The sequence below is a fragment of the Hylobates moloch genome, unplaced genomic scaffold (assembly GCF_009828535.3).
Source record: "Hylobates moloch isolate HMO894 unplaced genomic scaffold, HMol_V3 SCAFFOLD_11, whole genome shotgun sequence".
NCBI lineage: Eukaryota > Metazoa > Chordata > Mammalia > Primates > Hylobatidae > Hylobates > Hylobates moloch.
Window position 1 is genome coordinate 73,519,289 of NW_026652286.1, and position 24,282 is coordinate 73,543,570.

The 24,282-nt window shown below is 36.8% G+C and overlaps 1 protein-coding gene across 1 annotated transcript in view; it reads left to right on the forward strand.

The window, feature by feature from the left end:
- ARHGAP42 (Rho GTPase activating protein 42) overlaps positions 1-24,282 on the forward strand; it is a 309,205-nt gene that overhangs the window by 164,476 nt on the left and 120,447 nt on the right. Inside the window, exon 4 of the mRNA XM_032167223.2 lies at positions 9,215-9,286. Coding sequence (XP_032023114.1) covers positions 9,215-9,286 — 72 coding nt within the window. The remainder of the gene's footprint in view (positions 1-9,214; positions 9,287-24,282) is intronic.

The following is a 24,282-nucleotide window of genomic DNA, read 5'->3' on the forward strand; positions in this document are numbered from 1 at the left end:
TATGTATTTTTTCAAAAAACACCTATATTAAACAACAAATAGTGGTAAAGAGTGCTAACTATACAAGATCTCTTTTATCTAGTTATTAAAGCATCTCTTTTAAACATGTATCTGTTAACCTATAACATTTCCAATTAAATATGTCTTTTCCAATATTGAAAACAACACTGGCCCAAACTTCTACTGTAGCACTGGTGACAGTTTTAGCTTCACAAGTCTATCTGGGAGATAGTAGCTTTCTTTTTTTTTTTCTTTTTTCTTTTCTTTCATTCTTTTTTTTTTTTTTTTAAGATGGAGTCTCGCTCTGTCACCCAGGCTTGAGTGCAGTGGCAGGATCTCAGCTCACTGTAACCTCTGCCACCCAGGTTCAAATGATTCTTGTGCCTCAGTCTCCCAAGTAGCTTGGATTACAGACGTGTGCCACCATGCCTGGCTAATTTTTGTATTGTTAGTAGAGACAGGGTTTTACCATGTTTGCCAGGCTGGTCTCGAACTCCTGACCTCAGGTGATCCACCCACCTCGGCCTCCGAAAGTGCTGGGATTACAGGTGTGAGCCACCGCACCCGGCCAGGAGATAGTAGCTTTCTATGACGCTAGGCTGTGAAAGATTCTAGGGATGAACCTGAACACCAAATGAATGATCACAAAATGTTAGCTATAAACATTATTTGCTAACAAGAGCAACAGCATTCATGGTGCATGCCATTTATATTTAGTCATGTATTCATAACATTTCAGTCAGCAATGAGTCACATACATGATATTGATCCCATAAGATTATAATGGAGCTAAACAATTCCTATCGCCTAATGACATCATAGCTGTCTTAACATCATAGTGCAGTACATTACATGTTTTCTGGTGATGCCAGTGCAAACAAATCTGTGCTGCCCATCTATAGAAGTATAGCACATAGAATTGTGTGTAATACATAGCACTTGATCATGATAATGAACACCTTTGTTATTGGCTAATGTGTTACTATACTTTTGATCATTATTTTAGAGTGTATACTTCTACTTATAATGAAGTTAACCATAAAACAGTCTCAGGTGTGTTCTTCAGAAGGTATTCCATGTATACAATGTTTGCACGATGACAAAATCGCCTAACGATTCATTTCTCAGAACACATGCCCATTGTTAAGCAATGCGTAATTACATATTTGGCTCCAGGCAGTGGTATGTTGGTAAAAAGTTAACCACTGGCACTCAGGTGCATGTTGTATGCACATGCGTGCGTACGTGTGCCTATGTATGTGTGAGAAATCTCACTGGTAGTGCTTGCTGATTTTCACGGAGTAAATCCTCCCACCTTGGCTGATTTCAACACAAGGTCACTTACCCAATGCAGGTTGGGAAGAGATGAGCACAAAGGTTCTGTGAGCCACTATGAGCCTGCTTTAACACACCACTGGCCCCAGACCTAATTTTTCTTAATTTCTCCCTGTATTATTTAGATCATTCTCTGCTTTGTTTATGTACATCTGTATCCTGCATACTTCCTTCCTTCTTTCCCTCTTCTCTCCTGTCCTCCTCTTTATTCCCATTCTCCCCCATTAATGCACAACTACAATAAGTAATTTAAGAAATTGCATATACATTGGGATAACTTCTATTTTTCTTAAACTTTTAGCAATCTGCTATTATCTAAATACTGAACAATTATGATTGAATTATATTAACATTCAGCTACTAAACTGCAATTGCTATAAAATATGACTCTGGGAATTTATTTAATGAATTTATTTGCTTTTAAACTTGCAAAGGCTATCAGAAGTTTGCTTAAATTCACAAATGAATAATTTATAACAGATGAATGATTTTATTTTTTCAACCCAAAGATACTTAGTGGGGAATACCAAGAAGGATAGAGCAAAATTAGCAAGAAGAAATAGCACTAAGTGGGAGGAAGGGAGTGATATAAATTATCACTTTGCTGAAGCTCCCTCCCCTTGCTCCCATGCACAAAGTCACTTTCCCCCACTCTAAGTTAGGGGTTAGAACATGTAAAAAGAAATATTCTTGAGGCCCTAATTAGCTCAGCTTGGGATGTACAGTATCCCTGATTTTTGAGGGGGGAAAATGGGAGGAGGTATATTTTCATGAACATGAAGATATTGACATAAATGGGGCAACTGTGTTATAGGAGTATTTTTGGCCATCTTCTATAGTATTAACAAACATAGGAACGTCCCTGGAGTGGTCTAGTTGTGCCACAAGAGGTACAAAGTTCAGCAGACCCTGATGTTTCCTTAGAATGTGCAAAGGTAGAGGACTGGCTGAAGTAACCTTACCAGTATCCCTGAAGAACATTTTTACCCAGTCAAATGCAGAAGTGAGTATTTAACCTGTTGGAATGAAACAACGTCAGGGCGCAACCTATCTTAAACCTCCCTTTGAGAATACAGGTTCTGAATGACATAACTTAAATATCTTCCCTGTGTGACCTTTGAGTTAATATAGTCTTTTAAAAAATTCTATAAAATTGCTTTCTTAAATGCATACCTTTTGGTTAAAATCAAAAAAGTATTTTTTTAAGTGAAATATGTGCAGGTCGTTTGGAGTAATTATTTTAAGCAGCTTTTAAGATGTCAATTCTAATTTGACCTTTCACATATCTTGATATTTATAGTTGAAAAGAAGTTTGACTTTGTTTTCTGACTGTTTTTAGCCTCCAATATTAAAGGGTTATAAATGAAAAAGCAGTAATCAGGCTAGTAATAAGTAGATAAGTGGGGAGGCAATATGTTATGGTTATGTCTGGTATTTGAAAATGTTTCCACAATGCTTACATGTTTAAGAAGTATTCTTACTTTAATCCCCCATTAGAGATTGCTGGGTAGAAAGGAATAAAACAAAAGTAGTTTAAGAACAACATGAAGGGCCGGGCGCGGTGGCTCACGCTTGTAATCCCAGCACTTTGGGAGGCCGAGGCGGGCGGATCACGAGGTCAGGAGATCGAGACCACGGTGAAACCCCGTCTCTACTAAAAATACAAAAATTAGCCGGGCGTGGTGGCAGGCGCCTGTAGTCCCAGCTACTCGGAGCGGCTGAGGCAGGAGAATGGCGTGAACCCGGGAGGCGGAGCTTGCAGTGAGCCAAGATTGCGCCACTGCACTCCAGCCTGGGTGACAGAGCGAGACTCCGTCTCAAAAAAAAAAAAAAAAAAAGAACAACATGAAGGATACAATAAATAACCTAGCTTTGTGGTTCAAATAACTTAGTACACAAATAGTTTCATTTGTTACCACCTAGAGTTATGATGTTAATTACATCACAGTGGATTATATGAAATTTTACAATCTACTCTCCTCTCCCACTTTCTCTGCTAGATTCTGTGAAAATGTTCGGTTCCTTCTTGGTTGAATGGTTTTCCATTCCTCCACCTTAGGAGTATAGATGGTTTTATTTAAAAAATAGCAAACTTTAATTTGATTTATATGTCCAGCAGTAGTTATAAACTCTAGAAGTAGAGAGGATTGCTTGCCATTTTACCCCTATTAACTACTCTTCTACAGTTAATAAGCTTTGACATTAAGTATGTGCTAGTGAGATTTCACTTTTATACTAAAACTCCAATAGCAGCTTCCTAATTCATAGAAAAAAAAATCTACAGCACTGCAGTTGGCCTACTCAAAAGAAAGAATTTAATAGGAGGTAATTAATGCTTTATTAATAAATTTTTATGATCATAAAAATAAAGTAAAAAATTTAACCTTTATAAGCAGGTCATGAGATAAGGACATAGTATCATCTTTATTATACAGAAAAGAAAACTTAGTTTGAGTATCTCGATCAAGATTGCATAGTTGTCATGGTTAGGCCAATTAATTAAAAATGAATGGGAGTATTCTCCTGAGAGTGTATTGCTTCTATTTATCTTCTGAAAAAGAAGAGGGTATTCATATAGCACAGTTCTCCAGAAATTTAAATTAATTTTCCCAATATATTTCCATAGGAAAAGTATTATTGCTGATAAAAATGGAGAAAGAGGAAAGTTACATTAAATTCAAGTAAGAGTTAGATCTAACTGATGAGGTCCAGTGGGGTGGGATTCCTAGTGGAACTCTGTCACTAAGTAGATCCAAAACATTCAAATGCTGAAGTAGCAAGTGACGTTCAAGTCAGAATTAACTGAATGACTAGTGTCCAGATAGCCTTACATAGCACTTGTTTTTAGATGGCAATATGTTTTTTTCAGTCATTTGCTCACATTAAAGGGTATGAAGTAAAATATATTCAGTCCTTGACTTCTGATTACTTATTAATGCAAGACGTGCTCGTGTATCCATCCTCTATACCTCATGTGAGTTTTGGCCATTGAGATCTAGTTTAGTGGTGCTGTGGATTTGCTGACCTAGAGAAGAATGCCTATATTACATAGCTATAGAGAGTTAAATTGGCCAGTACCAGGGAGTGAACCCCAGGCTAGCACCCCAGTTCCCCACCCCTTGCCAGAGCTTCTTCTTAAGAAGCTGTTGAGGAAGGAGGAACTAGATACAGTTTGGGACAAGGCAGAGGAGAGATGCTTGCTTGTAATCAATCACAAATTCGAACTGTGATGTGATTTTCAGCTGTGATGTGATTCAGTTGCAAATATGAATGGGAAAATAACCCATTCTTTAACATCGAAGACTGTGTAGATAGCTTCTGCATTGTTTATGATCGTTTCACTTATTATTACATACCTTTGTGGTCTTTCCACTTTGTATTGATTGTTTATATTGACATCTCAACAGGAAATTATTTTTGCAATGAACTGTACCATTTATGTTTTTTGTTGTAAATAGCGTAGCCTATTATAGCCTTAAGCAATGCTTTAAATAGTGCTTTAGAATATCAGAAGTATTTCTTTAAATAGTACTTGAGAATATAACTAAATCTTTGCATCAAAACTGAGTGTTTTATTGCTTTGAAAATGAGAGGTAAGAAGTTATATTTTTTCTGACATTCTGATGTGTTAGCTAATGAGTTGCAAGATAATGGGACATATAGTCATTAATTAGTGATGAGTTGTGACTGGCACCAACATCACTGGATTTTAATCAAAACCTGGAAAGGGAAGAAATGTAAGAATAAAATTTTTAAGAGACGTACCTTTCAGATTTATTTTATTCCATTGCTACTTTTTTTTAATGAATAAGTGTGGCAAGATTATCAGCAGTGAAAAGCAAGCACTGAAAATTCCTATAAGATAGCACTTGAAAATGCATGATCCATAGAAAATTATAATTCATGATTATGTGGGGGAAAAAAAGGAAATCCAAACATATTTGGAGAATCATTCTTCAAATCACATAAAAACATTTCTAGCCATTACTTTTGAATGATTTATGTGCACCCCCTTGTGGCTATTTATTAGAACCACTTGAAATAGCAAAAGAAAGTGACAGGAAACTTAATTCCCTGGCTTAAATAACCTACCCACAGTTAAAATGCATGGTAATGCTGTATTGTAAAGTATTACCCAATATCAGGTTTGCTTTTCTTCTACTGAAAATAAGTAAAATTGCCAGTAATTGTTTTTTACTTTAAATGTGAACCAATTATCTATAAAAATAAGTTGTTTAAAACCAAGGTTTAGGTAATGGCTAGTGATTATAAGTTGTTTCTTATTTACCATAATAAGGCATCTTCAATAATTTATCTTATCAGTATTTAGGGAGAGTATTAAAATTGATTTTGTATTTTTTCTAAAGCATCTTAGTAAGGTCACGCAAAGTTGCACACTCCACAGATATCATGGGATCCTCAATCTCCTGAACTCTGACTTGATTTTTCCCCCTCAGTATTACCCTTCTGGAAGGAATTTCATCAAGCCTGTTTTGTGAATCCGGATGAAAGAGTTCCATGTGAGCAAAAATTGCATTTCTCTAGATTTATTTTTTAACCTTGCAAGGTTTGTCACCATAGTTGTACTCTAATTCACATTTTAAATGAGGGTTTTCTACCCTTTATATGACATTTTCCTTTCTTATGCAGTAGCAACAGTAACTCTTTTAATCCTACCAAAATTTTAACACCTTCTTGACTTCGCACTTGAATTACTTCAGAATTGGAGAGTTTAATCCATATGAGTGACCACTGTGTAGGGATAAAAGTCATGCATTCCCAGGGGGAATGTGTAAAGATGAGGCTTACAAGCAGCCAAATTGGTTCGTAAATCCACTTAGTGCCCTTTGATTGCTGGCATTTTCCATTTTGATCTCTTGAATTTGAATTTACATATTGTGAACAGCAGCCACTGACTGCACACAAAAGTGGTATCATATTTCAGAGGTAGAACCGGGCATTTGTTATAATGGCTTATGGAAAAATGTAGGGTTATCTACTACTGCTAGGCCTCTAGATAAGTTCTGTTATTAATCTGGATTTCAATTTCTAGCTTTGAATAACTACATTTTAAATCATTTGGGGGAAATTGTAAGACTGCTTAGGACAGTTATGAATACAGAGTAGACATTCAATTAATTCTTTGAAGAAGTTAACATTTATTGAGAGCCTTCCATGTGCCAAATCTATGCTAGTGATTTTTTTCAAAATATTTTATTTTGCTTTTAATTTTTATAAAAACCTTAAGAAGTACAGGGATAGAACACTGTGTGTTGTCAGTTTTGGCACTGAGATTCAAATGAAGCTGAGTCTAACTTTAACATTCATGTTTTTAATACATTCCAGATCATTTTTTATATGTTTGACTTCATTACCCATAAAATATTGACTTTGATCTCTATATTGTGAAGACCTTAGTGTAGTATTTGACACATTAGAAACACTCAAGAAAACATTTCTGTTGTTCTTTATCACCATGTTGGATATTTTCACCCCCTTCATTTTTTTCTGTTTAATACCTTTGCCACTTTTTTACTTCTTCCTTCAGTTTCACATTAATAGAATGGGAGAAGAAGGAAAAAAAATTAAGCAAACCCAAAAACAAAGGAAAAATAACCCAAGAAATGTGGAAGAAATAGAGATAGGAAATTATACTTAGCCCACAGGGTGGCTGTTAATTATTCTGTTTTGTTATATCATCTGGCTTTTGCTTTATTCTGAGGTCCTATGTATGTAACAGCGAGAGAAGGGGTAGATGTAAACCACTGGATGTGAATGTGAGTGCCAAGGTCTTAGTATATGACATCAGCCCATCTACTCCCTTTCACAATCCTTTCCTTCCCAATAAAAAACATCCACTCATATTTATTAGTTCTGCCAATGTGAGATGGGATTTTCTGACATAATATTTCTTTGAGTGTTTCCATGACATCAGATGTAACTGGACCAAAGTGAAATTAATCATCGTCTTTATTCTTTTTCTACCAAGCGTACTCCCTACCTTATTTGCCACAATTCTGATGTGTTACCAAAGTTCCAGTGGCTGAGGCCAAAACTTTAGTCCTCTCTCTTTCTCCCTCTACACAATTTGTCATTGAGTCCTTTTGTGTCTTCCACAGAACTGTCTCTGGAATTCCTGCTATGCATCTGTCAATACTACAGAAACCCGGCCTTGTTCCTTATCACTTCGGATTTGAATTTCTCTCCCAGCCATTTAGCTGGCTTTAAATACATTAGCTCATGCTTGTGAAGGACTTATTGCAATTTCCAGCATAAAGTAAACATTCAATAAATAGTAGGCTTTATTGTTGCTATTACTCCATGTTACGCTAAAGTACTTATGTTACTGTCTTTCCCCTTATGCAAACTTAACTTTAAAGGTGGAGTCAGCTATGTGTCGCATCTGTACAATCTGGATAGGTGTGTGTGTGTGTGTGTGTGTGTGTGTGTGTTTATGTAACTGGGGTTTTAATGAGGGCAAAGAGGTTTTAGAGAGAGAATTAAAAGTGAGCTATTTTACTACTGTTTCCAATAATCTCTGCCCAGTAGGATGCCTGCACAGTCTATCTGGAGGTATGTCTGTTTGAGCTCAGAAATGGGGATTAGGTGATGGATGCCAGTGGTATCTCCAGTTGGCCCTCATTGTCTGAGACAAGATTTTTTGAGTATTAATCTACTTTCTCTGCTTTCACAGCATAGGATTTTGGTCTTCTTTTCAAGATCTGTCATTCTCATTTTTCTGCAAATCGAGGATTAACAGGATCACGGATAGTGGTGTCAACACTCTGGTTTTTATTTTTGTATATTATCTGTGTGTATTTTTAGATTATGGAGTTTAAGAAATTAAACTTGACTAGAGATAAACCAGTTTGATGAAAATAAGGAAAGTGATACTTTTATTGAAATGCATATATTTTGATATAATTTCAAACTTACAAAAAGGTTAGAAAAATAGCACATGGAACACCTATATATCCTTTAACCTATTTTAAAGTAGGACAATATATTTTAAAAATAAGAGTTTTTCTCTCTTTATCCTGGTATTTGCTAATTATGTAATAGATTACGTTCAGTTGTCATAGTGGTAGAACAAATTATAAATTTTGTTAACTGGGCCTCTTCTTTATTTTAATGCTTTCTAAAGGCTGTTTTTTAAATCAACGTTCCCTTCCAGAATAATGGTATCCTTAGAAATTTCTATCTGGTTGCATTCAGTTGCTTGTCTTCATATCTTGCACTCCCATTGTAGTAGTCTTACAGATCAATATTAAAAAATTTATTTGTTTTAGAGTTTAAGTAAATCTCAATGTGGAATTTGGGGCTAAAATATGTTTTCATTGAAATGAAATCAAATACTATTTTAGTCAGGTTGGAAACATGAGAATGTCCAGGCAAACCTCAATTCCTCATTATGAGGAATCTAACTAAATAGGGGAAAAAATAAGCCTAATTTTGCAGCTGTAGAATTCTACCATTCTAATGGCAAAATGGAAGAGCTTTTATATGGTTTAATTTTAAAATAATGCTTGAACTGGCTACATTAAACCAGTGTAATTATAGATATTTGTAAATTTAATACCCAATGTGCTGTTTCTTAGTTAAGTCTTAGAAGAAGAAATTTAAGTATTCAAACTAAGATTTCACCACCACAAGTACTTATTTTCATATTTTTCACATTGTTATTAGGATCAAGGGAAATAATATGTGAAAACAGCTTAATTATATAGTAGTAAAACTGTATATAACATGTAAGTTATTTTTATAGATGCAAACAAAAACAAAAACAGTCTATTTGATACATTGGATAAAGCAGCCATTTTTTCAATGTTGTTGGCAGGAAATTATGCAAGATTTAATATATGTGCATTTTTTATTTCAGATCCAAAACGCTAACGATGTATTAATTGCACCACTTGAGAAATTTCGAAAAGAACAGATAGGTGCAGCAAAAGTAAGTGTTACATTTTATTATTCTTCAGTTATTCTCCTGATAATTAAAGATGACATAATTTCAGATGTTAACATTTTTGAAATTAGAATGACCTTTTAAAAAATTTTGTACATCATTTAAAACTTTTTGCATAGAGCCTATTACAAAGACTGGACTTCTTTTAGACATAAAAGATGTTATTATTCTACTGAGTAGATAAAAAGCATGTTATAAATGAGTTCTTCCTTTCCCAAAAATTGTAGGAAATTAACTATTTTGAAGACAGGGTGAAATTATGAGGAGCTCTGTTCCTAAATAAAATAAAAGTTAGTCACAGGGCACATTGAAAATTCAAGCAGTGATTATATGAGAACTTTTAATATTCTTTGCATTTTTTATAAATAAAAATATGTGTTTGTGAAAAAATTTAGAAATGTTTGTCACAAACCCTTTTTGTTAATGTTTAATTGACTATGGACCAATTAAATTTTTTCTGATTCTAATCATCAGAAATTTGCCTGCATCCTCATTCTTAGAGCCATATTTTAACCACTTGTGCAACATCATGGGAGCATATAAAACTTAAGGTTTCTAAAATAGAACTAATCATCTCCCATCCTTCCCTCCCATTCTTACCCTGTTTGAGTTTTCCTTTTAGTCAATGTCATATTCCTTCCCCATTCGAGCAGTGCTGTCCATTCTAACGCAGAATTATTTCTACTCCTTTGCTCTTTACCTCTGTCTGAAATATTTGAAATAGCCTACTAATTGATCTCCACACTCTCCTTCTAACATATTAACAAATTTTCACCATCTTCAATTACGTCATTCTTCCAATGATGAAACCTTCTGTGGTTCTGCTTGACAGTTTAATTTTGATAATGAAAGCTTTCCACAACTTGGAATTTTGAACTTTGCTACCCGCCAGCAGGCACAGTTTTCTGTTCACCCGTCTCTGTATATACCTGACACTAATCATGTCTTTGCCCAAACTTTTCTCTCTCTCTGGAATACTTCTTACCCTTCACTTTTTGAAGTCTTGCCAGACTTCATATCCCAGCACCAGAAACAAGCCTTCCTTATATAGGCCTTTCTCATGCCGATGTTCCCCTTCCAGAACCTATTTGGTTTCCTTTTCTTAGCATTAAATGGCCTTTACACATATTTCCCATAAGAAGTTAACACAGTTTGCCTTGATTAGAATTTTATGTGCATTTCTCCACCAATTGTGAGCAATTTTCAAGTGAAGGACTAAAATCGAACCATTTTTATGTTAGTTAATTCAGCGAATATTTATCAGTCTCATGGTTGGCTCACACATGGCATGCATGGTGTTTGATAAGATGAATGGATGTAGCTGTAAACAAGTCAGAGATGATTCCTGCGTGTATGTCCCTATTATCTTTCATGAAAAACAGACATAGAAGTAATTACAAGTGTATTGGGGATTGTGATGCAAAAGTACAGAGTGCTTCGCAAGGGCATCATTAATGGATCTGAACTTGTCCAGGAAATCAACAAATGTCTTCTGCAAGAAGTGTTAGGTAGAGACCTATGTCATGAGGAAGAAAAAGGGGACACAATGGTGGGAAGGGAAAAAAACTTACAAATATTCCAGAAAAGGGAATGGAATATAGGAATGAATGAAGGTTTTCTTGGTCGGGGAGGGAAGAGCCTGGCATTTTAGTGGAAGAAAGTCCAGTATGTTTGGAGCACAGTGGACCCTGGAGGTAGAGGCCACGTGTGCAGCTTTATAAATGACCCACAATATTTTACTCCCTAGCCAAAGGGCAGTGATAAGCAATAGAAACGTAAGCGGGAGAGTGGTATATTTGTATTTTTAATGTCATTCTGGATGCGTATCATGCATGGATAGGAGGCCAGACTACCTGGGCAAACCAGTTTTGGGGCTGGCAGTTAGTGGCTTTAGATAAGGAGGGTGAAAGTAACTGTGGGGACAAGGAGATGTATGAAAGCTATTTTAGAGGTGAAATGACAACAGTAGGAAGTGGGTTACATACTGGAAAGTTAGTAGTAGGAGAAGGTTTCAGGAATGTCCCTCTGGATTTCAGGTTGCATAACTGGGTCGTTGTTGAACCACCTACTGATATAGGCAACATTTATGTTTGATGGCAATGATGGTAAGTTGAGTTTTTAGTCATGATGAGTGAAATTTAGGCTCCTCTGAGACATCCATGTGATGTTGAGTTAGCAGGTGTGTATTCAGATCTGAATTAGAAACAAACATTTGGGAATTCTGTCTTCTAGGTGTTTTTATTTTTATTTTTTTATTATTATACTTTAGATTTTAGGGTACATGTGCACAATGGGCAGGTTTGTTACATATGTATCCATGTGCCATGTTATTCTAGGTGTTTATTAAAATCATGGGAGTAGATTAGATCCCTTTGAGAAAGAATAGAGTGAGACGTGAAGAGGACCCAGGATGTTTATAACCAAAGAACTCTCTCGACACTTGATGTTTGGGGAAAGAAAGTTAGGAAAGGAGGCTGAGAAGGAAGGAACAAAAGAAAGAAGAAATGACAAGAACATGGTATCCTAGCACAAGGAGAGTCTTTTCAAAATTAATAATAGCTAATTTTTATTGGCGGGGACTTTCAGTGAAAATCTGTAACCTAATTAAATAGTCACAGCAAACTGTGAGGTGTGGGTACTGGTGTTATACCTGCTTACAAATGAGGAAAATGATGGGGTGACTTGCACCAAATCACAGAGCTGATCGGCAAGAGTCAGCATGTTCCCCAGATGAAGCCATTTTATTTCAGATCCTTGACTTAACGCTGTTTCACTTCATCAATGGTGTTTTTATAAAAAATTGAATTAGAGCTTTGTGAAAAATTCTTTCCCTAGTACACATATTCCAAGTTTTCTAGCCCCCAAAAAGAGTAAGTTTCATCTGTTTGGGAAATCTTTTTCTTATTTGGAGGTTCAAGTTATTTTACAGTTGCAGTGGCAGGAGTCTTAATAACATTTTATTTTGTTTTGTAAACATCTCAATTGCAGGACAGATCAACTGAGAACACCCAACAGTATACTATGCCTTTGCCTATTCACTGGAAGGTTAAATTTGTGATCAAATGAAGCCGGTCTTGAGCATTAATATTATTGCATTTAGTTTTTTGGTGATGGTGATTCTGTGTATTTTATCTGCCTGATGCATTTAGTACTAAATTGTTTCTAAGCTGCCAAGTAGTTCTTGCTTAGTAAAGTGAGTAGTGAATTAAAAACAGGCATGTTCGGCCGGGTGTAGTGGCTTATGCCTGTAATCCTAGCACTTTGGGAGGCTGAGGCAGGTGGATCACCTGAGTTCAGGAGTTCGAGACCAGCGTCCTGACCAACATGGAGAAACCCCATCCTATACTAAAAAGAATACAAAATTAGCCAGGCGGGGTGGTGCATGCCTGTAATCCCAGCTACTTGGGAGGCTGAGGCAGGAGAATTGCTTGAACCTAGGAGGCAGAGGTTGCAGTGAGCCAAGATCACGCCATTTCACTACAGCCTGGGCAACAAGAGCAAAACTCCGTCTCAAAAAAAAAAAAAAAAAAACACACAAAAAACACACATACACACAGACAAAACACACACACAAACACACACACACAAACAAAACATACACACACACAACGAAAAAAACAGGCATGTTCTTCCGAAATATATGTATAGATCAATTTTCTTTTGGCATTGTGAAATAAACATACATGAAAGTACTTATTTTTTTTTCTATTACTTTACTCCCTGTTTACTTAGGTATTTTCTTATTTGGTGCATAAAGTTAATTCTACAAGTGACACTCCGCTGCTTTTCAGCCTTTGCCTTGGAGATTTCCCACAAGCATGTTTGGGCTGATTAGCCAGCTGGAAGGCAGGGCCGTTGATTAAGGGTAGAATCTTCCACTGCAGTCAGCGACCTCTTCAGCTTGGTCCACACAGGCAAAGCAGAGTGGAAAATGCAGAGTCAAAGTGGCCCTTGCATAACAACCAGATGATACTACTTAACTGCAGTGGATAAGATCCATGGACCACAAACATTTCCTTTGTAGTGTATTCTATGGCACTTCGAGACACCTGATACTTTGCTGTGAAAGTGAGGCTCTTGGTAAGTTACAGTTGTGGGAAAGAAACATCGTGCATCTGTGAGAGGCATTAGAAAAGATTAGTAATGGGGTTGTTGAACTGAAGGACAGAAGGAAATGGGTTCTGCTGTTTCAGATACTTGGAGATTAGAAGAATTATCTATAAACAGTTGTCAAGGAAGTATTTATTTAAAGTTTCTTAGTAAGATGGTATATTCAGAATGAAGTTGTGTTACAGGCCAGACATATTACATGTGTCAGAGGCTTAGATTGAATGTTTGGTTTCTCCTGACACACTGCTGGTTTAAATTCTAGAATACTAGTGGAAAGTAGGTATTCAGAACACTTGATGTCAACTCTATTAATTTCCACTATAGGAATATATCCATAGTAGTCGTATTAGTATTATGCAAAAGTAATGGCAAAAACTGCAATTACTTTTGCATCAACCAAATAGTATAGAGTGAGATGAATCATAATTGTTTTTTGGATGCTTTTTGAATAAATTGACAGTTTCCATTTCCATGACTGTGTTGGAAATCTCCTTGTTCTCAGAGAGAATCAATTTTAAGTCCTCTCTGCACTTTATATGCCTGTTGCTACATAGACTGGCTGACTCTGAAGTATAGATAGAGCTCTATGTCTGAGGTTTTTTTTTTTTTTGAGACGGAGTCTCACTCTGTCACCCAGGCTGGAGTGCAGTAGTGCAATCTCGGCTCACTGCAACCTCCACCTCTCGACTTCACGTGATTCTCCTGTTTCAGCCTCCCGAGTAGCTGGGACTACAGGCGCCCCCACCATGCCCGGCTAATTTTTGTATTTTTCGTAGAGACAAGATTTCACATTGGCCAGGCTCCTGGTCTCGAGCTCCTGACCTCAAGTGATCCACCCGCCTCAGCCTCCCAAAGTGCTGGGATTACAGTCGTGAGCCACCGCGCCCAGCCTATGTCTGAGTTTCTAATCAAAGATAATACACTGTGGAAAAACAAATGTATGTTTATAAACATACATACATACCAGAGCATTATATATGTTTAGTGATGGAACTTGCGCTAAGGAGGCCAAAGGCTCATCTTCCACATACAGATGTGTATTATACAGAAATAAACTGGGAAGAGACGTGGCTCAGTGAAGATCAGAACTCAGTTCCTCAGACCAGAAGCCCTTCTACTCCCTAGAGCAACTCTGTTGTGAAAAACTTCATTTTCTTTACCTTTAACAAATAAATGATTGTGTGAAATATCTTAGTTATCAAAATATTTCAAATATGCCCAAACTTACCCCTTGAACCAAGCATAGTTAATACGTTTCCCTTATTTTTGAAATACCCCTTGATGTCCAGGGTCCCCAGTACACAGTAGGCACTTAATGGTAACTTGTTTCATTAGAGATAAGAGACTTGGAAAATACTGCCCATAGAAGTTAAAGGATACATTTTTATTTCTATGAGAAATGTTTTGTGAGACATTGGTTTTTATTTTTGTTTGTTTGTTTTTTTTTTTTTTTTTGAGACGGAGTCTCGTTCTGTCGCCCAGGCTGGAGTGCAGTGGCGCGATCTCGGCTCACTGCAAGCTCCGCCTCCCGGGTTCACGCCATTCTCCTGCCTCAGCCTCTCCGAGTAGCTGGGACTACAGGCGCCCGCCACCACGCCCGGCTAATTTTTTTGTATTTTTAGTAGAGACGGGGTTTCATCGTGGTCTCGATCTCCTGACCTCGTGATCCGCCCGCCTCGTCCTCCCAAAGTGCTGGGATTACAAGCCTGAGCCACCGCGCCCGGCCGGTTTTTATTTTTAATAAGACTTTAATAAAAATCATATGAACATTCTTCTATGGTATTTATATAGAAATCAACAATATATTGCTAGTCATTTTATAATAGAACCTGATTTCTTTGTATTGTTTTCATGTTGAAGACTGTAATGGAAACTGATAATTCTGGTCCCTTTGTTCTGTTGGTAGTAGAGTTTGCTTCTGTCTCTGAACATTTGTTCATTATTTTTAAACATGCCTTATACATGTAGTTATTTTAGCATGTAGCATCCAAAAAATCTATACATAATTGTCACAATTCCTGTTTCAGTCTTAGATTTCCGTCATGTGAAAAGTGACTGCAGTCTAACTTGTCTCAAAATAAAAATGGCTTAGAGAATTTAAGAAGTATTACAAATGCCTCAGTCAACTTGAGCAAAGTTGCAGGATACAAAATCAATGAAAACAAGCAGCTTTCCAATATAATACTAATAATAAACTATCCAAAATGAACATTGAGAAAACAGTCCCCTTTATAATAGCAATAATAAAATTAGGTGCAAAGTTAACCAAGGAGGTAAAAGATCTGTATATAGGCAGGTTCCTTGGAGATAGATTTTGTAGGTTCAGTTCCAGACCACTGGCCTAAAACAAATATCCCAATGAGTCACACATATTTTTTATTTCTTAGAGCAAGTAAAAGTTATATTCATACTATACAGTAGCCTCTTAAGTGTGCAATATCAACAAATATTGTGTTATGTGTTATGTCAACAAATCGATGTACATGCCTTATTTAAAATATTTTATTACTAAAATATGCTAACACTTATCTGAGCCTTTAGTGAGTTGCATTCATTTTTCTGGTGAAGGATTGTGCCTCCGTGTTGATAGCAGCTGACTGATAAGGGTGATGGTTGCTGAAGGCGGGGGTGGCTTTGGCAGTTTCTTAAAAGAAGACTACAGTGAAGTTTGCCTCATAGGTTGACTCTTTCTTTCATGAAACTATTTTCTGGAGTGTGCGATATTGCTTTTTGATTGCATTTTACCCATAGGAAAACATATTTTAAAATTGTAGTCAATTCCCTCAAACACTGCCTCTGCCTTATCAACTAAGTATATGGAATATTCCAAATCCTTTGTTGTCATTTCAACAATATTCACAAGGAATAGATTCCATCTCAAGGAACTAGTTTCTTTGCTCATCCATAAGAAGCAGTTCCTCATCCTTTAAGTTTGATGAGGAGATTGCAGCAATTCAGTCTTGTCTTCAGGCTCCACTTCTACTTCTAGCTCTCTTGCTGTTTCCACCACATTTGCAGGAAGTTACTCCACTGAAGTCTTCAAACCACTCCAAGTCATCCATAAGGGTTAGAATCAACTTCTTCTGTGAATCATAAATATTGTCAATGGCTTCTAGAATGGTGAATCCTTTCCAGAAGGTTTTCAGTTTACCTTGCCTAGATCTATCAGAGAAATCACTGTCTATGACAATGATAGCCTTATTATATTAGTCTGTTCTTGCACTGCTATAAGTAGCTACCTGAGATTGGGTAATTTATGAGGAAAAGAGGTTTACTTGACTCACAGCCATGTACAGGAAACATGGTTGTGGAGGCCTCGGGAAACTTACAATCATGGTGGAAGGGGAAGCTATCACCTTCTTCACATTGCAGAGCAGGAGGAAGAGAGAGAACAAAAGGGGAAGTGCTACACACTTTCAAACAACCAGATCCCATGAGAGCTCACTCTCACGAGACTAGCAAGGGGGAAATCTGCCCCCATGATCCAGTCACCTCCCAGCAGGCCCCTCCTCCAACACTGGGAATTACAGTTTGACATGAGATTTGGGTGGGAACACAGAGCCAGACCATATCAGTTATGAAATGCCTTTCTTTAATCATAAGACTTGAAAGTCAAAATTACTTCTGATCCTTGGGCTGCAGAACAGATTTTACGTTAGCAGACATGAAAGAACATTAATCTACTTGTACATATCCATCAGGGTGATCAGGTAAATTGGCAATGAGTAGTACTATATTTAAAGGAATCTTTTTTCCTTAGCAAAAGATCTCAAGAGGGCACTTAAAATATTCAGTGAACTACAACATAAAAAGATGTGCTATCATTCAGGCTTTGTTGTAACCTTTCTAGAGCACAGGCAGAGTAGATTCCACATACATCTTAAGGGGCCTAAGATTTCTGGAATGGTAAATGAGCATTGGCTTCAACTTAAAGTCACCAGCTGCATTAGCCCCTAACAAGAGAGTCAGCCTGTCCTTTGACACTTTGAAGCCAAACATTGACTTCTCTTCTGTAGCTATGAAAGTCCTGGATGGCATCTTCTTCCAAGAGAAGGCTGTTTTGTCTACATTGACAATCTGTTGTTTGGTGTAGCCACCTTCATCTATGATTTTAGCTGTATCTTCTGGATAACTTGCTGCAGCCTCTACATCAGCATTTGCTGCTTCACCTGAGACGTTTTTGTTAGGATGTGGCTGCTTTTGTTCCCCATGAACCAACCTCTGCTAGCTTCAAACTTTTCTTCTGCAATTTCCTTATTTCTCTCAGCCTTCATGGAATTGAAGCGAGTTAGGACTGTGCTCTGGATGAGGCTTTGGCTTAAGGGAATATTGTGGTTGATCTTCTATCTAGACCCCTAAAACTTTCTTCATATTTGCAATAAAGTCTGTTTTGATTTCTTACCATTTGTGTGTTCACTGGAGTAGCACTTTTGATTTCCCTCAAGAACTTTTGTATTCACAGCTTGGCTGACTGGCACAAGAGGATTAACTCTTAGCCGCTGTCAGCTTTCAACATACCTTCCTCACTAAGCTTAATCATTTCTAGCTTTTGATTTGAAATGGTAGACATACGACTTTTCCTTTCAGTTGAATACTTAGAAGCCATTGTACGGTTACTAATTGGCCTAATTGTGTGTCAGGGAAGAGGGAAGCTGGAAGAGAGAGAGAGAGAGAGAAAGACAGAGAGTGGCCAGTTAGCAAAGCAGGCAGAACACATGCAGTATTTATCAATTAAATTCTCTGTTTTGTATAGGTGTGAGACCATGGAGCCCCAGAACCATCACAATAGTAGTGTCAAAGATCACTGATCACAGATCACCATGACAAATGTAATAATAATCAGAAACTTTGAAATATTATGAGTTAGAAAGTTGTGACACAGAGACATAAAGTGAGCATCATTTTAAAAAATGGCACTAATAACCTTTCCAGACACATGGTTGCCTCAAACCTTCAATTTGTAAAAAATGCAGTATCTAATGTACAATAAAACAGAGTAATAAATGAGGCATGACTTTACTTGTAGTTCCCTTTGTTGTAACTTCTGTCAGTGGCACTTATGTATATAAGGTTGCAGAATTATTCACTTTATTTGATCATCTTTTTTAACAATAATAGTACTTGACACTTTATTTTAGTTAACCAAATGTTGCCCTAAGCACTTTACTTGTAAACTTACTTAATCCTCACAACCAGCCTATTAAATAAGACAACTGTTAAACTCATTTTATAGGTAAAGAAACCGAAGTGCAAAGAAGTTAAGCAAATGGACCAAGGTAATCTAACTAGTAAGGAGTAGAGTCAGATTTTAAACAGAAATGAGATAAAACATATAGTTCTTTGATAGCACATTTGGTGCACAGAAGATATTCCTCTTCTTCTTAAGAATGCTTCTTAAGGAATATCGATGAGCTCATTTGGACAGTGAGATAGTGTCTTATAATATTAGCAGCAAGTTCTATATTGTTATCTTAACTTGAAATCAAACCCTGGCACTTACTTAGAAGTATAAACTTGGGCATTTTAGTTGCCTTATCTAAGCTTTAATTTCCCCATATGAAAAAATGAGGAAAATAATAAAACAACCTTCATAGGATTGAAATAGCTTAGACATTTCACATAATTTGTTTAGCATAGTTTCTTTCACATAGTAAGTACTAAAATGTTAATTGTTTTTATTTTATAATTATTCATAATTATTGCTATTATATACTTTCTGTCAGTGTAACCGAAGTATTATTGTAAAAATGATGAAGTAATCATGCATGTAGATTAGTTTGCTTTATTTTGTTTCGTGGTCACACTTTATCAATATTAAAAAATCAACACGGAGACAACAAAAAATCTGCGTTGATTTTTGAATATTGATAAAGTGTGGTTCACAGGGTTACCTAGCAAGAAGGCATCTAGATGGACATTACTTATAACTAATAATGCTATACAACTTATGGAACACTATTAGATAGAGCACGCTTATAAAGTAGAAGGTATCATCATTTTTCGGATAGAAGGATGAAGGGGCATTGCCAGCCACCAAGAGGTGAATATATACTGTAGGTGAAAGTTGAATCCAAGTCTTTTTATACTTAATTCAGTAATCTGGGCACTATACCATCCCTGCATCCTTTAAAGGAATGTAAATCTTTCCTCTTGTTTCTTTTTTTTCCTTTGCAGTTCATAGTGTGTTTTCTCCATCTTTACAACATCTTTGTGATGTATCAGCCCTGACCCCATTAACACCAATGGAAAAACAAACCAAATGACATTTCCTGGAAACTGTTAGTCAGTAGTTATCTCTGCATTTCATGTTTCCATGCCAGTCATTGCAAATGCTGAGCAGCTACTCAGGAGACTGAGGCAGGAGAATCCCATTGAGTTAGAATTTTAGATAGGAACATAACCAAGAAGCCATTCTGTTGGAAAGTTTTTTAATTCAAATCAGTACATGTATATCACTATATATTAAATGTATGCATACATCCATCCATATATAGATGATTATAGCTTTAAGTTGCCATGTGCTTAGATAGGAAAATAATCTCTTATTATTTGATGGTACTTACATTGTAGATAAGAGTTCACTATTTTACCCTCCTAATGATTCCTTATTTTGATGCCTAAAGACCAATACTTAAGAAATGTTTGAAGCGTCCCTCAAAATTGTATTTTTCCAAGAGATCTTTATGCTGTGTTTTTAGGTCAAGTGTGAATTTTTTTTAAATTAATACTATTTACAAGTGCCATACATAAATATTTATTGACTGTGCAATACAGTGGAGCCTCATTTATGTCATTGTTGACATCTATGTGAGAGATCTTGAGACTGAAATCTTGCTGTACAATAAGATTATTTTCATTTTTCAGTGATCAACCCTCTTGAGTGAGAGTCCAGCCTGTTCTTGCAGTGAAGTCTTCTCTGTAATAGATCCCGTTACTTATAGTAAATCTGGAAGACGGAGAAATCTCAATTGACTGAAGAAAGTTTTCTAGGTCTCTTGCTTTCAGTAGGGCCAATAGTGAGAAGTTAAGCTCTGCTTGAAACATCTCCATAGGACACAATTTCCCTGTGAACTTTGTATCTTCTCTACATAACAAGGTGGTGTTCTTGGTTTAAGAGTTGGTGCTTTTATCTGTAGATACATTCTTTCCTCTACCACATTTCTCTGGCTGCCCTGTTGCAGAAGAATTTGCTACAGAGAATTTATTCTAAATGTATTTCATGATACCTAGTTTGGCCCTGACATTGCTATATGCATTACTATTTTTACTTGTAGGTTCTTTGTTCAGGGTCATTGGGTTTCTAGTAGTCCTTGAAGTGGTTTAGAAGCTATGTGTTATTTCTGCTTTTCAAACTTAAGAGAAATATTCTCAAGTACTTAGGAAACGTCATATTGACTTCCTTGGAAAACACAAACAAGTACTCAATAAAATTGGAAACATTGTATTTCACACGTTTTAGAGTTCAAAGTTACAGATACAAACAGGAGTATGTTTCAAGCATTTGGAATCGTTAGATTTGTAGTACTCATCATTTGATGTTAACCACAGAGCTTTGATAAAATGACAACTGTCAGTGAGTTAAGCCATTCTATGTTTAATTTTATTCTGTAATTGTTGATTGGTTGTTGAGAAAACACAGATATCAGAGTTTATTATCAGAGTGATCTAGGAAAGAAGGTTAAAAAAACAGGATTTTCCAAATAATTGTAATAGAATACTTTTGTACACCTTATAATCTATTCTTTGTTACTGTTGTAAATAAATTGTACCAGCATTTGAATTTTAAGTGTTTTATTTGGGTTGTTCCTACTGCCATCACCAACATTCTATATGTATTAAATTAGTATTAAAACTTTATAATATACATGTAAGTAATTGGAAACCCCCTAAAGACTATGAATCAGTGAGGCAAACATTTAGAACTGTCTATAGATTTAAAAATTAAATTATGAACCTCAGCCTGTTTCCAGTATAAAAATTAACTAAAACCGGCCAGGCACGGTGGCTCGTGCCTATAATCCTAGCACTTTGGGAGGCACAGGCAGGTGGATCACTTGAGTTCAGGAGTTCGAGACCAGCCTGGCCAACTGGTGAAATCCCCGTCTCTACTAAAAATACAAAAATTAGCCAGGCATCGTGGGGCATGCCTATAATCCCAGCTACTCAGGAGACTGAGGCAGGAGAATCGCTTCAACCTAGGAGGTGGAGTTTGCAGTGAGCTGAGATTGTGCCACTGCACTCCAGCTTGGGTGACAGGGGGAGACTGTTTCTCAAAAAAAAAGCCTATTTCCAGTATAAAAATTAACTAAAACCTTTTGTTACATCAGAAATACATAAAATTTTCATGTTTGTTCTACGAACAAAATGTATTGAGCACATGTTTATCAAAGCTACCAGGATTAGAATCTACTAGGAAGTGTCAGCATTTGCTGAACATCCCTGTTAGGTTCATTTGTTCTTTTTTTTAGACGGAGTTTCACTCTTGTTGCCCAGGCTAGAGTGCAACAGTGTGATCTTGGCTCATCGCAACCTCTGCCTACCGGGTTCAAGCGACTCTCCTGCTTCAGCCTCCTGAGTAGCTGGGATTACAGGCATGTGCCATCACACCCAGCTAATTTTGTATTTTTAGTAGAGACACGGTTTCTCCATGTTGGTCAGGCTCGTCTCGAACTCCCAGCCTCAGGTGATCCGCCCACCTCAGCCTCCCCAAGTGCTGGGATAACAGGCGTGAGCCACTGCGCCCAGCCTGGTTCATTTATTCTTAATATAACATTGTTCCTATTTACCTAACTCTTGTTCTCTATAGACGGCTCCTATTTTTCAGTGTTCTTGTTGAAATTTAGCAATCAAAATGGAATATGAAGCCCCCAAAGAGTATCAAGATACTATAGCGTTTTTTAAAATAGTATCTGTATATTGATCAGTAAAATTATTTATCTTCTTATTGTTCATGTCATATTATTTATTCAGATGAAAATAAAATCTCAGCAGCCCCTTAAGGAGCAGCTTTTTGATCCTTTCTTTGCCTAGTAGACTTTTTGGTGAGACTTTTTCCTATGTTTTAGTTTTTTTCTTCCAAACTAATGAGGTCATTTTTTGTTTGTTTGTTTGTTTTTTTGTTTTGTTTTGTTTTTTTGAGACAGAATCTCACTCTGTAACCTAGGCTGGAGTGCAATGGTGCTATCTCGGTTCACTGCAACCTCTGCCTTCCAGGTTCAAGCAATCCTCCTGCCTCAGCCTCCCAAGTAGCTGGTATTATAGGTCTGCACCCTGCCTGGCTAATTTTTGTGTTTTTACTACAGACGGGGTTTCACCATGTTGGCCAGGCTGGTCTGGAACTCCTCACCTCAGGTGATTTGTTCGCCTCAGCCTCCCAAAGTGCTGGGATTAATGAGATTTTTTTTAGCATGTAGATTTGATGATTTAGTATATGGATAGGATCTGCCTTTCTACCTCATTCTTCTTTCCCAGTCTTGAGTCAGGAGAAAATTGATTAGCATGCCATCATCTGTCTCATGTTGTCACTGATACAGAAACATTCGATTGGATGGTGTTGATCTGCTTTGTAACAAGCACATTCCTCAGCATTGGGGGATGCAAAAATTATATATGATGCTTGCCCTCACAGACCACACACTATAGCAGAAGAAACTCCAGAGAAATAAATAATTATAATTGAAAGGCATCACTCATATACCTGAAGTATGCCCATCGTATTTTTCAAGCACAGTGGGAGGAACAACTCACTCTGGCTAACCAGGGGAGGCTGGCAAAGATCCCTGTAAAGTTATACCATCCAGCAGGTGCAATATAAAGACTGGTGGAAATTCTCCAGTCAGCATAGGGGAAAATGGCATCCCTGGCAAAAGAGAAGAGAGGGAAAGGAAGTGACATAGTGGTATAAAAATTTGAAATTTGTGTTGTGGCTTAGAAGCTTGATATATACTGGTATGATTGCAGCTGCTACATTTAGCCTTTTTTTCTTTCTTTTTGGAACATGAACCGCATTAAGAAATATATTTTACATCACAATTTAGCAAGTATATGTGCTAACACACTTCTGTTTCTACAAGGGATGTATTGTGGTATTTTCTATTGCATTCTACTCTAATTTAGTTCATTTAAAAAAATGCTGATTCTAACCCATGAAACTCATTGTATAACCTACCAGTGTGTTATATAACCCATGGTATGAGTAAATACCAGGCCAGTGTTTAACATGTGTATGTAAATGGAGGATGAAGGCAGAATTAGTGAGAAATGAGGCATGAAATAGCCAGCTGGGGTAGAATAATGGAGAGTTTTGTGCCACATCCAGTTTTTTGTTTAATAATAATGATGATCAGGATATATATAATTGGTATTAATAACATATGTCAGGCATTCTTCTAGGTGGCTCACATATATTTATTTATTTAATCTTTACAACAAACCTGTGAGGTAGGGCCTATTATTTTCAGCCTCTTTTTACTAATGAGTAAACTGAGCCACAGAAAGGGCAATGTAATTTGCCTAAGATTAGACAGATAGTAAGTACCAGAGCAGGGACTGAACCCAGGCAGTTTAACTCTAAGGCACATGCCCCTCAACCACATACTATATTCATGAGGGCAGTCCAGTCTTGACTCTGCATTTCAAGAAGACAGCTTATAAGCAATGTGAAAGGCTGGTGTTGAGAAACCACCCACCAGTCAATAATTAATAGTTATCTACATTAGAATGTTCATAGTTGTCTTTGTCTTGTGTTGCAGAATACCTGAGTTGGAGTAATTTATAAAGAAAAGAGGTTCATGGTCCTGAAGGTTTGGACGTTCAGGTGCATGGCACTGGCTTCTGCCAAGGGCTTTTGTGCTGTGTCATACATACAGATG